The sequence below is a fragment of the Aquila chrysaetos genome, chromosome 2 (genome assembly GCF_900496995.4).
Source record: "Aquila chrysaetos chrysaetos chromosome 2, bAquChr1.4, whole genome shotgun sequence".
Taxonomy (NCBI): Eukaryota; Metazoa; Chordata; class Aves; order Accipitriformes; family Accipitridae; genus Aquila; species Aquila chrysaetos.
This window is the reverse complement of record NC_044005.1, coordinates 13089726-13103530: the sequence shown is the minus strand read 5'-3', so window position 1 is coordinate 13103530 and position 13805 is coordinate 13089726. Positions and strand designations below refer to the sequence as shown.

The window sequence follows — 13805 nt, the reverse complement described above, 5'->3', positions numbered from 1 at the left end:
ACCAGCTACTATATCTAGGCAGTCCTTGGAAAACACAAATGAAAGGGGATCACAAGCATTATTTGCTGACTCAGGGAGAAGTCACATGCAGAAGGAAGTGGAGATGTACAGCAAAGTTCTTGAAATGTCTTTGAGTTGCTGCTTGGGACACCAGTGCCAGCAGTGGGGAAGGAAGGTGGAAAAAGCTTTTCTTCTGACTCTCAATTTTGTTTGAATCCTCTTGTGCTACATAGGTATTTTGTTGTTGTATCACAGCTGTGCATTTACAATTACACTGTGAGCCTGAGTAATATCAATGAACCAGTGAGAGAGAGTTTTTTAAACTATGGGAGCCAGTGCCTCCCTTGTCTTATTTTGTTTAACAGTCATCATGGGTACTGTAAGCAGGGGATTTTACCCTATGCAATAAATACAAGGTCTACATTGATAAAGAAAATGCAGGGTTGGGAATGGAAGCACTTGTTTAATCTCACTTCATTAGAAGTAAATATATTTAGACTTGATCCAAAACTGCTTTAAGTAGCATTCAGACAGCTTAGTTGTTATATGTCAGCTCCGGCTCTTCCCCAAATAATAAAAACATCAATTCACCTTTGGGTATTGTACAATGCATGTTTTGTATATAATGCTGAGGGTTACATATTAAAAGGAAGAGGTGTTTCTTAGTCTTTCTTTTTAAAGCTGCAATATGTGATTTAAAAATGAGTTAGTACCAGTTATGGGGGGATCAGTAAGTGCTGTTAGTAATGCAATAGCCTTTGTAGGTGGGAATCTTACCATCCTGTACCTTGGGGTTTTCAGTTGTTGTGTAAACTTTAATAACTTAATGAAATATGTTGTTTAGATCTGGAAACCTGAAGAATTCCCTGTACTTCTATGGGAAGTGCTTTTTAAACTTTGATTTGCCCTTGTTTGCCTTCCAGAGAGGGTACAGAAGTGTATCAAGCACCTGACAGTGGATTTGCTTTTCTGAGTTACCTTTGCTGTCTCTAAATAACTGAGGAACTGACTAGCAACAGGTTCCCACTCTTCATGGTGTGTGGTGCAGTGCTCTCACATAGTCATGTGTTAGTGTGTTTTACTTTGAAATTCAGAGGGCTTCAATAGCTCTGAAATGCCTTGTGCAAACAGCAACAGCAAAAGCTCACATCAGAGACTACTGAAAGGGTTATGTAGAAGGAAAAATGCTGGAGGCCTCCTGGCAGAGCTTCACCCTGACTTGGGCAGGATGGAGCTGGGAGCAGTGTGTCTTGGCATCTGGAGGAGGTGAGAATCGTCCCTCTGAGGGGTCAATATAGGTGCCAGAAGCAAAGTGTAAAGCGATCTTGAACAGCTCGCAGCTGTGGCTGGAACATACAGCATCCTTGGGGGAGAGCTGAGAGACGGAGCAGCTCCCTCAAGTACAGGAGCTCAAGCGGGAGCTGGCACCACTGCCTTGCACAGAAGCAAAATAATAGGCGACAGAGTGATTGGTGGCTCTTTGAGAGGCCTCGGCTCCCACTGAGTTTATTCTGGCACGTTTCTTCTGTAACTTGGAGAAGAAAAATAAAATGGGATGCGTCAGGCTGGAGCTGTGTGGTGCTGGGCTCCCACTCGCTGGCGGGCTCCGTTGGCTTCCTGCTTGCTCTTCATGTATGCTGTCATTCCACCAGTGGTCCTTAAGACAGCCTAAACTGGTGCTGTGATTTAGGGAGGCACCCTGCCTGTCCCTGCTTCCTCATTCCCCTTCCTTGTCTCTTAGAATATGCAGTAGGAAACTAGGAATTGGTATGAGTTAAAGCTAACAGCTTTTTTGTTGGATTACTTTTTTTTTTTTTTTAAGCTCAGGTCTATCCCCTGCTTTGGTTTGTCAAGTAGGTGTTGGTGCCAGTGGAAGGGGAAACAGCCTCCCTCCCTCTCTTTTGCAGTAGTGCTGCTGAACCATTGTGTTGGGGTGAAGCTCCTGGGGGTAAAGGCAGAGAGGCCCCCGTCCACATGGGCCTGCTGCTCCCTGTGTGCCTACTTGGCTGTTTGTCTCACCTTGCAGCCAGCTGATTTGATTTAATAACTGGGGAAAATGCTGTTTGCTTTCTGTTTTGCCAGGTTACTTTTAGCGAATGAATGTGCTTGGCTTGGAGGGATAAGTGCCAGAGTCAACACGGGATGGGGGGGGGAGAAGCGGGGAGCATGTGTCAGGAGAGCAGAGAAATGCTGGCTGAGCAGGACCTCCTCTCCCTTCAGAAGTGGTGAGGTGTTGGATGGATTCAAGCTGTGAAGTGCAAGCTTCACCATTTGGCCTTTTGACACAGCTCTTCACAGGCTCTTAGTTCATCTCTCCAAAAGGAGATTCAGGTGGGATGAAGGGAGTGGTATTACTGCCAGGCACAGCTTTCCTTCTGTACTGATGCTAGCTGTTCCGTGGCTAACTTGAAATTGGGGAGGGGTCAAAAGGATGGGGAAGGTAGTGTCTGACCTGTAGGGGAGACTTCATGTGTGTGGTACAGTGGCGTTTAGAAGTTTCTGTTTGGAAATGTGCCCATTTCCCTTTCCCTGTCAGGTGTCCTGACTTCACAGCACCCTGGTAGAGGTGGGAGAGAAGCACACTTGTTGCTTTCAGCCCTGCTTTGTTGTCCATTTGCAGCAGCTCTGCTGAGTGTGGTGGCTGAGGAGCCTGAAGGGCACGTGCACATGTCTTGGCGCTCTCACAATGTTCTGGAGAGAGCCTGAACCAAGATCTGTGGTTTCATGTCAACACAAATGTATTCATGATGTCAAACTCTGCAGCACATTCAACACTGAGCTTATTCATATGGTCCTGATTCCAGCACTGAAACTTTGGTTTGCCTAAGAGAAAATAAGAAGTTACGATATCTCCAGAAGAACCCCTCAGATGTGGGGAGATACATGTGTTTTTCTTGGTGTAGGGAGGGGGTCCAGACTCAGGGTTTAAGGTAATAGAGACATCAGAGGACTCGCAAGGTTATTTAGGGCTTGATGTCCTTTAAGAAGTTTCTTGCAAGGAACTTACAAGTTCCACCTTTCTCCTCTGTTTCTGCAGGGGGTCCTGGCAGAGTTGACCCTCTGCTCTCTGACTTGGAGTAAATGCAGCAGAGGAATGTGGCTCTGGGAGGAAGGGAGTGGGTTTTAAGAGTTTTTGGGTCGGGTGGTGGTTTTTTGTTTGTGTGGTATTTTTTTGTTGTGTTTGGTTTTGTTTTTTTTTTTTTTTAAATGGACAAAAGAAAAATCTCTTTGCTCTCACTTTACTCTTTGTTTTCCTTCTCCTGCGTAAGCTGGGATCACTCAGGTGTGGGGTCTAAGGTGGATTTACCCCTGAGGCTTTAAACTTTGTGGGCGGTAGTAGGAGAGCAGGACTGACGTCTTGCTGTATGCAAGTGAAAATTGGACAGACAGATGCTCAGGAGTGAGGCTGTCCCACGTAGTAACCTTCACAGCAGGGAAAAGACGTGCTGTAAAGATTCAGTCAAGATACTTTTTTTTTAAATCAGCCTGATGCCTCTTGGAGTCTGAACTGACTGCTGCTGGTTGAAACCTCTCTCTTGCTTTTCTGTGGGGCAGTCTTGCAACAGCTTTCCAGAAGTTGGGGAAGAGCAGTAGCTGCTGTGGGTTGGGGTTTCATGTCTTGCAAGGTGCTGTTCTTCCATGTGCCAGGCCTGTGCCTTAGCATGGGCAGCCCAGGGAGCTCCCAGGGTAGCAGAGCCTCAGCCTGTGGGCAGAAGTGATAGGAACTCCAGCGGCGGTGTTGTCTCTCTGCTGTGCAAATCGATATATTGCTACACACAGTGTGGTCAACTGCATGCTGGTGTTGAGATGTGTCCTCACAGGTCCAGGGGGGAAAAAAACAAAAAGCCTCCACAACTTCTTTCTAATGTTGATATATGGGTGTTCTGCACTGCCACATCTCCCTTGCACAGTTGAACTGTTTGGGCTTGTGCAGTAAACCACATCTGTAAATGAGACCAACTTTAAAAATAACATTTTCTTCACAAAGTGAGTTTTAAACTTGATTGGTTCCCTCCTGTGTTTCAGCATATAGTCCATGGGGTAGGGGTATGTTCTGGGGACAAGGAAAGAGAGAGGGATGGGAACTGCTATGGAAAAAGCAATGTGATACTGTGCCTGTACTGGGGCAGTATATCTCTGCTTCGATAAAGGCAATGGGAGCTTGCATCCCCTGTGAATACTGGCAGGGGAACAAAATTTAGGGGGTGCTGCTTGTAGTAGAAGTTCTTTCTCTTGGGGATGGAGGGAGCATCCATGATTCCTCCCAAACTTGGGACAAATGGGAAAGCCAGCAGTGGGAAGTGATTACAGAATGTTTGCTCCCACAACAGCTGTGATAGGGAGCTAATGGCTGTGGCAGAGACTTTATAAATACCTGGTGGGTAGCCTAGATGAAAGTGCAGGATTAACTGAAATGTCAGATGATCTTGTCTGCCAATATACAGCTCTTCTAAACACAGGTTGCACTGGATTGACTGCAGTTGCTTTAACAAACAAACTCAATTGATCCTAAATTGATCTGTTCCCCTAAAAAAGAGTAAACCTTGCCATCTTTATGTGGCTATTTTTATATGAAATATATAATGGACTAAACTGAATTAGCTTTTTAGCTTTGTCACTGAAGTGTAGAGTGTTTGAATTCACCCTTGGATCCTTTGTCCAGAAGCAGGGGACAGGGGAAGGAATTCCCCCATGTTGGTGAACCTTGAAGCTGTGCTTGGAAAGGTGCAGAAAAGGGATGTAATAACCGCTCTGCTCTAAGCCCCTTCTTCTCTTGTGGCTGTGGCTCTGAAATAACCATTTCAACGTGCTTTCAAATTCTGAGCAAGCTCTTAAGCGCTTCCTTGCTATGTCATGTCATTAGAGTACTTGTGCTCTGTGTATTTATGATGGGGTCAACACTGGACTTGGAAGAATGCCTGTCATGCCTGCCTTGTGTGTGGGATACGGTAAACATGGGGGCTGTGGGCTTGAGAAGGGGTGATGGGGAGAATGTGGTGCTGGAAGGTGAAGGAGCTGGGTGGCAGGCTAAGTCACCTCTGATATTACAGAGGGAGTCTCAGCCTCTATGGATGTTTGAGGAACACACCTGCCCTCACCTCCCTGCCCTTCTATGTGTGTTGGCCTTTAGGTGCTTCTGTCCTTTGGAGAGAAGCATGAGTTTTAAGTCAACCCTACTGTGTGCCTTGCTGTCATGGTTTAACCCCAGCCAGCAACTAAGCACCGTGCAGCTGCTCACTCACTTCCCCCCCTACCCAGTGGGATGGGGGAGAGAATCGGGGAAAAAAAGTAAAACTTGTGGGTTGAAATAAGAACAGTTTAATAGAACAGAAAGGAAGAAAATAATAATGATAATAACAACAATAAAGGGACAATAATAAAAGAATTAGAATGTACAAAAGAAGTGATGCACAATGCAATTGCTCACCACTCGCCGACTGATGCCCAGTTAGTTCCTGAGCAGTGATCCCCCCAGGCCAACTACCCCCAGTTTATATACTGGGTGTAATGTTACATGGTATGGAATACCCCTTTGGCCAGTTTGGGTCAGCTGTCCTGGCTGTGTCCCCTACCAACTTCTTGTGCCCCTCCAGCCCTCTTGCTGGCTGGGCATTGAGAAGCTGAAAAATCCTTGACTTGGTATTAACACTACTTAGCAACAATTGAAAACATCAGTGTGTTATCAACTTTGTTCTCATACTGAATCCAAGACATAACACTATACCAGCTACTAGGAAGAAAATTAACTCTATCCCAGCTGAAACCAGGACACGTGCACTGGCCTCTACCTGTGAGGAATGAGGGCTGAGGGTGGATAAGTGTGGGCTTGGGTGGCAAGGCAGAGCGGGAGAGATGTGGGAATACCGAAGGTGCTGCTTCACACCCATTTACAAGTGCAGTGTAACTTGGTTGGTTGTTGTTACCAAGAGGCTGGAGGGAGGCAGAGGGGAAGAAGCTGGGCTGTGGGAGCTGGACAGAAGGGGGTCTTGAGGACTGCATGAAGGGGGTTCTTGTTCTGGGTGTGAGGCTCAGGGAGTGGTTTACCCTGGCTCATAAGGAGGGGATGTGGGGCTGGAAGGAGGTAGCTCCTAACCCACGCACTCCCTTTGCAAAGGGAGGTCCTGGGTGCCTGAGAGCAGAGCTGTGGTGGAGGACAAGGAACACGTTACACCAACCTCGCTTGGGTGCCATGATGTCCCACAGTATTTCCCTGCACTGGTTGTCGCCTCCCAGGGCTCGTTGCACTTCACAGCCAGGAAGGCTGTGGCACTCCCTCTGCAATGCCCCAAAGTGTAACTTGGGGTTTTAACTGTGGGAGGTGAAACTTCACCCACCTTACTGTGGGTGAGCTGAGCTAGGTGGGTGAGCTGAGCTAGCGGTGCTCTGCTCCTGAAAGGGACAGCTGGGCTGGGATGTGCTCCTGACATGTCAGGGAGGAGGTTCAGCCTGTTAAACTAGGAGAAAACTTTTCCCTTTTCCCTGAGTTATGTAGGTTTTGCCAGTTCAGCGAGTGAGACTGTGGTAAAGCCAGGCTGCCAATTTGCCTAGTGTTATACCTCGCTGGCAGAATTTGGGCATCAGGCTCCTGAACTGCAGTGGGTTACTGGGGGTGTGTTGGGATTTGGGTGGAAAGCGTTTAACTTCCTAGACACCTGACTGATGATTGAGTATTTTTATGGGATGAGAACGTGCTTTTCAGTGTAATGCAAAGTGAGGAGAGAGACTTCTTTTCTTTCCACATTTTGAACCCTATGCTAGAGGTTAGTAGGAAAGACCATCCTGGATAGGAAGAGCGAGGAGCAAAATTTGATGAAGGGGAGGCTTGAGGTTGCCTTGTTTTTTGCATTCTGGACCTTGACTTAAAATGAAGGAGAAAGTAAAATTTAATCCCCAATGTTTCAAGACTTTTTTTTTTTTTTTTTTTTTTTTTTTTTTTTTTTGGTGTGTGTGAACTTGTAATTTAAAATTCAGTATTGTAATTTTAAATTCAGACACTCTTCATGTTCTGTTTATAGACCTGGTCTCCACCCCCCCATCTCTCCCCTCCAGAGGCTGTTGTCTCTTCTCACTCCTGTCTTTCTGCCTAGTGTAGAAAGTAATGAATGTGTGCAGTGCACAAAATACCTTGTATGTGCAGTTGCTAACCTTATTTAAAAAAAAGCAACCAAGAAACTGTGTGAAAGATAATCATGGTGTTTGCTATGAAAAAAATTGTTAGCTCAATGTAAATATGTTTCTGGCAACTGGTTATTTTTAATACATGCTATTTGTGCTTTAAATTTAATGTTAGAATATTTTTGTCATCTAAACCCTGACTGTTCTTAGCTGAGCAGATTTCAGGTTAAAAACTGTAGTCAAACCATGAGCGTTCATAGCATTGTTACTAGCTCTTTTCTGACCTGTTTGTTTAATGCATCATGAAGTGGTGGTTGTATGTCTAATTGCACAGTGCAGAGAAAATAGCATTGTGTTGAAATATTGCATAAAACTCCAGTGTTGTGTGACGTTTTGTAGTGGAAGTAGTACTGTAGGCACTCGTTCATAACAAGACCTGCAAGTTTCTGTCGGCCAGGGTGGGTAGTTGAGCTGGCTGTGTGTGTGCTGACTCAACAGAGCAAGTTTCTTTCTCTTCTCGTCCTCCTCCTCTTTTGACTGCTTGTGACTGAACAACAGCAGATTCACAAGAACTTGCTGTTGAAATGTACCTTTGCTTGAGGTTGCTCTTTCAAATTATGCAGCTGTGGTTCTTCACTTGAGACTTTCAGAGCTCTTATGGTAGCCAGGTGTTAAGTTGGTTAAAAACGGACTTGCTTTCTGTGTGTGGGTGCGTGTACGCAGCGTGGGTGTGAATGCACAAGAATTTCTCTGGAGCAGTTGAGCAGAGGACCTGATTCTGACCTGGGGGACCCAGTGTCACCTGGGTGGGCGTTCCTGTCTGTATGGCAGATGGAGGCCTAGGAAGGCTGCTGGGGCAGGGGAGGAGGCAGTCAGAAGTGAAATCTGGGAGGTTCATGCATGTGCGTACCCTGAAGTGTTAATCTAGCTGCACAGTACAGGCTTATGATGTCAAGGGCTTGGAGCCTGCTGCCTAAGCCTAGCTCCTCCCTTTTTCATTAATGATGGCTGGAAGAAAAATAATCAAGTATGCTGGAAGAGAAACATTAATTAACTTTTAATTTAGATCTAACATATGCTTCTTGGTGTACTTGCATGAAAGAGTGAGTGTGCGGTATCTGTCATGTTATATAGGGGGTGATGCATTGAAGAAACAAGGAAAAGCCTCAGGTCTGAATGGGAAGATGGGGTTTTAACTCTGCGGATGGGTTTTGTATCTTGATTAAAAGCTGCAGATGTGTGATAAGTCACTTTTGTATCCATTTTGCATCTGAAATTACTTTCTCTGTAACTTGGTTTGTATCTGTTTTCTCTTAAGCCAAACTCGCAAGGCGAAGTCAGGAGAGAGAGAATCTCGGCATGCTGGTCTGGTCACCTAACCAGAATCTGTCTGAAGCAAAATGTAAGTCTCTTCAAATGCTTTTATTCTCCCTTTCTCTTACATGTATCACTTCAAGAATGCAAAGTTGCCACTTTCAGTGGAGAGGTTATGTCTGTGACCTTTCCATTATGATTTGAAATTAATTTGAAAAAAGAAAAGCCTACAAAGCAATCCCCCCGAAGATCTTCGTTCCCTGCTGGGCAGCTGCTCAGAGCGTTAGATCCACGGAGGCAGGGAAAGCAGGAGAAACGTGACACACTTTCTTCCTTGGTATGAATTCTTTAAGATATTTATCCACGGGCCTACATGATCTGCTTTTTTGCTGCTGGTGCTGTGGAAGATGACAGAAATAACTGGGGAGAGCAAAATGAGAAGTATTTGGCAGGGGGGGAATATATGGTAATTAGCAGTACCTTTTTCCCACAAAGGCACAAATAAAATCCACATCTGGAGCCCATGGAGGTTTAAATGCCAGAACAATTGCAGTGCCTTGGAATTCCACGTGAGGGCAATTACTAGCACTCTGTGTGTCTGGGAACAAGTCTCAGTACTGCTGCCAGATGGCAGAACTAGTGTTTGAAAGGTTTGTCTAGCTACAGTTCTCCTCATGAATAAGTAGGACTCCTTGATTAAAGGGCTGCTGTTTGAATGCAGTAACTAAACCTAAGTGCTTTTGGGGGAGCGAGCTGAAAGGAGCTATTTTTGACTTTGTGCTCATACCTTTTTTTTTTTTTCTCCTTTCTGATTCTGCGACCAAGAATAAGAATCTTGCATTCCTGTTCCTCTGCAGTTGTTTGTGGTGGCACTATTAAGTTGATACCTGGTTCTCCCTTAGACCCAAGGGCTAAGATGCATCACAAGACACTTGTGAGGATGTAGTGGCATTTGCAAATTAAGGCAGTAGAGACTGTGCACAAACTGGCTCTGTCATGAAAGGGCTGGGCTCTGCCCTGGGGCATTTGTTCCACTGAGCAAGTTGCCCCTTAAATTACAGAAGGATGATGGTACTGTGATCTACAGATAAAAAGGGCTTTGCAAGGATCATGTCTGCCTTCTCTCCTACCAGTGGTTTCTTGTCTGCTCCCTGCTGGCTATTGGATGCTGAACTAAATAAGACTGATGAGGAGATGGATATATTTGACAGTTATCTACAGCTAGAAACCTCTAAAAAGGTGTAAAAGCAAGAAACTGTAGCCTTCACCAAAAGGAACGACTGTTGATGGGTCCTCTGTGACAGGATTCCTGTAGCTGCCTCTGAAGTCTGAGTGTCTTTTGAATCTCAGCTCAGCTTTGGAACAGTTAACTCCTGCCTGATAGGAAACAGGTTTCTTGGAGAGGGAAGGGAGAATGAAGGAGGAAAAGGAGTAAAGATATGTGGAATTGAGTAAAATAATCTGTGACTCAATATTCTGTGGTAATTGGCACAAAAATATGCAAGGATATTATAGAGCATAAAAAGGATATAATATCTGCTAAGAAGATGTCATGAACCTAAGAGGTAATTAAAAATGTGGTTGAGACACTGATGAATAAAAACTAGGTGGCAGTTGACTGTTGCTGGTACAATAAAAAAGTTGGGGAAAACAATATGAGTATAAGAAGAGGGCAAGAAGAAATTTCTCAGAAGACTCAAAATTTTAGTAAGAGTGTAGGCTCATCAGTGATTTCACCTTCCAAAAAAGATAAGAGAAAAAAATCAATAGATATTTCATATGGTGTTTCGGGGAGAGAAGTATGATGCTTTTGTGCCATACATGACACACAAAATATCTCCCAGGTGCCTAATTGATACAGAGGGATGGAGTTGTGAAATTCAGCATCTAATAGTAGTACAAAAAACCGAAGGAGCATTGGGAGAGATGGTTGAGGGGACCTTGGGGTGACAGGAAACACTGCAGCAGATGGGGAGAGGGCAGCTATGCAGGCAGTGCAAGAACAGGGTGAGAGTGGGCTGGTTGGTCATTGCTTTGTCTTGAGGCAATTGGAGCTGACACTACCAAAAGGTTATCAGCTACTCCTGTCTCTACCTGGCATTACTAAAAATGAACTGTGAAAAACAAATCCTGCTGAAGGTAGCTGCTTTTGTTCTTTTTGAGGCTAGAAATTGATTGATTGGTAGAAATAACTTTACAGCTCTAATGTATTCAGCCAGCTGTTAGGCATTGATTGCATGAGAGTCTGATTCAATCCCCCTTCCTTTCAAAAGATGGGAACCTCCTCCAAAATATCAGTGTTCTGCAATGGCTGTAGAGCATTTACTAAATGTATTACAAGCAGAGTTCCCCAATGTGTTTTATGGTTTGTGACGAAAGAACATCAGGGGACAGGAGGTCTCTTCAGCTCCTCTCAAGTTCACTGACAAGTCTTGGCATTGTTGGTAGTGAATCCTAATTAAATGGGCTCCGTGGGGATGTGTAAGAGGACTGATGATGATCAACATTTCCATCAGTGGTATGGGAATTGATATGGAATTGCTGTGGAGAGAAATTGAGGATGAGCCATAGACTGACAGGATGGTAAATAAAATGAATGCTACTGATAGTCTTGTAGAGTGCTTTGGGTCTTTTCCTAACTTGGACTGATGCCAATGCAATGGGCTCTTAATTGTAGGGTTATGAATCTCAGTGCTGAAAGCTCTGGCCTTCTGCATCAAGGCTGATGTTTGGAAAGAAGTGGGTTGGAGAGCAATTTCGGGGACACAGTGGGCAGGTAGTTTGACAAAGCTTCCCGGTGTCCTGCTTGACCCAATGGATGATGTGGGTGTAAACAGAGTGAGGCAGTCACTGGAACAGTTTGCTGTCTCTGCACCCAGCAGTGTTCAGGAAAATGAACCTCAGAATAGTGGCTTTAGTGTTCAAAAAACTGAGAAAAGGATGGAGATGGGAGCTACTGAAACATTTTGGAAACTGAAGACGAAGCAAACTCCATCTGTTTAGCTTGCTGAAGAGACTGAAAGGGGACTATTGTCAATTATTTTCTCAAAGGGAAATTTTGACATAGTAAGAGACATGCATAATACAAATAGATGGCTGCAAAATAAGTCCACATGGACTGAAATGAAATGCCTGAGTGTGTGGGGGTTGGAAGTTATCCAGATAAGTGATGGATTCTCTATTTCTTGATGCCTTTTAAACCATGGATTTTCGTGATGTGTGTGTTATCCTTGGTGGGGGGAATTGTTGGCACTGTGAAATTGTAAGTGGAAGGAGCTGTGGTCTCCAGGAGGTTGGTGTAGCCCCATGGGCTGTAAGTACTGTGAATCCCAGCTAGCACATCCATTTTTAATATTGCTGTTCAGGTTGAAGTGTGGGTGAACAAATCCTTCCAATCAGCAGCATGTTGGTACCTGTGTCTCGTTACTTTCATTTGTGCTCCAAAGCCTTGAATCCATCCTGTGCCTGTTCTTGTGGTGAAGTCTTTAAGTCACAGGACTCTTTTCTGTTCCTGTGGCTGAGGCTCAACGTGAAGATGGAAGTTAGTGCAGCACATGTTAGCTGCCAGCTTGGAGTGAACTGGTAGGTCATGTGAGCAGGACAGTTCTTTGCAATCAGTGAAACTCTTGGAAGCCACCTCTGTTAAAGGTGAATCTGTGCTACAAAACACTGTGAGCAGATCTGTGACAATGCTCAGAGCAATGCACGCTGATGGGTTTGGCAGAGGGCTGGCCAAACTGGTGGAGGCTGTGGGAGGGTCCTCCCTAAGCTGCTGAAACGAATCCTGGAAAGACCAGTGTGTCAGCCAAGGCCTGGTGCATATCTGCATACCTGATGCTCCAGGCTCGTACAATTAGTTAAAGCTTGTTTGGGTCTCATGCACACTATATGCTGGAACAATGTTTTAATCACATTGGAGAAACCTTTTGCCTGGATGCCATGAAATGATGGATATTGTAGAGAAGATTAAAACAAACAAAAGTATGTGTTGGCACATTGATCCCTTTTTTTATCCTGTGCCTTGTTAACTGTTAATCCTCGGTACAAACGACTTACCGCCTTGCCCATATTAATACCAAAGTTGAATGCTGCCAGCATGTTCCATATCTACTGCCAGACTTCTGCCTTTGAGGGGTCACTTGCATAGCAGTTGCCACCATTAGTGAGTAGTTCACAAAGTTAGCCCAAAGCTAGAAGTTTGTCCCGTTTCTTTTGAAGAAGAAAGAAAGAATTGTCATTGTGCAGTAACTGAACATTTGGACTTAAAATAACTGTGCTCCTCTTCCAGCTCTGCTCCAAATACCCTGTGTGCTGTGGCTGGTGTCACACCTCTTACAAAGAGCTTGCTCTCAAAACGAGACTCCTGAGGGGGCTCTCTGAGGGCTTGGTGCCACAGAGGGCAACTGTTGTGGCTGTGCTGGGACTCTGTCACAGAGGGTGGGGAGGGAGACAGGGAAAGAGGAGGAAGAGTGAGGTCTTGAGCAAGGTGACATTGAGGAGCAGGAACAGCTAGGTGGAAGACAGGCATCTGTTCTCTTTGAGTGGCATGTGGGGAAGGAGGGGGGAAGTAGTGAAAAATGCATTGTAACAATGCTGTGGAAACCCTGCACAGGATAGAGCTGGGCCAGCACGAAGCTATTAATAAAACAGCAGTGTCTCTCTCTCTCTGCCAAGTACGCCAATGGGTGGAACCATAAAAATGACATTGGGTTGGTTTAGAAATGAGCAAGTGCTGGCGTGCTGCAGCTGCCCAGGAGTGAGGGATGGAAACCAGGCAAGAGGATAGGATGTGATGATTGCTTTTATGCATCTGCAGTTCAAAGGTGAACTACAAGAGGAGAAAGATGTATTGTTTTGCTAGTGATAAGCTCTGTTTTGAAAGTCATTTTTCTGCTGTCTTCCTGACAGAATATGTGTGTTGCTAGATGGGAGTTTTGGTTTCTCACTGATGTCTTGGTGGGTGTCTCCAGTGGATTTGCAGTTTATGGGGTGTCACTGAAGAGGCAGGCACTGTCCCTGATACCCATAGGACAGCAGGTTGTGGATGGCAGCTGGGTCCCCTGGTCTTGCAGTGCTGCTTCTGTTTGACCTGATGGTTGATCGGCATGCCAACTTTGGATGCTCACTAGTCCCTCGCTCCGTTACTCTGTGGCATCTCTTCCTGTGAGGCTGCAGCTGGCTCCCTGCTTTACATTATGCCTGCCTTGGTGCACTTGGAGAGAATTTAGATAGCCTCGTTCTCCCTACGGAGGGGAGGTAGAAGTGCCCAGGGGACATGGGGACAGAGCAATGCCAGAATTAGCTGAAGCAGCGAGTGCTCCAACATCCTTGTGATGTGCTTGGCCAAAGCCTGTGGCTGGGGGGAAAGGGAGGGG

General features: G+C 45.3%; 1 protein-coding gene across 2 annotated transcripts in view; it reads left to right on the top strand.

Moving 5' to 3' along the window:
- Positions 1–13805, top strand: part of RCOR1 (REST corepressor 1) — an 89538-nt gene that overhangs the window by 36455 nt on the left and 39278 nt on the right. For both annotated transcript variants that reach the window (XM_029997627.2, XM_029997618.2), the window contains exon 3: positions 8435–8518. In XM_029997627.2, coding sequence (XP_029853487.1) covers positions 8435–8518 — 84 coding nt within the window. The remainder of the gene's footprint in view (positions 1–8434; positions 8519–13805) is intronic.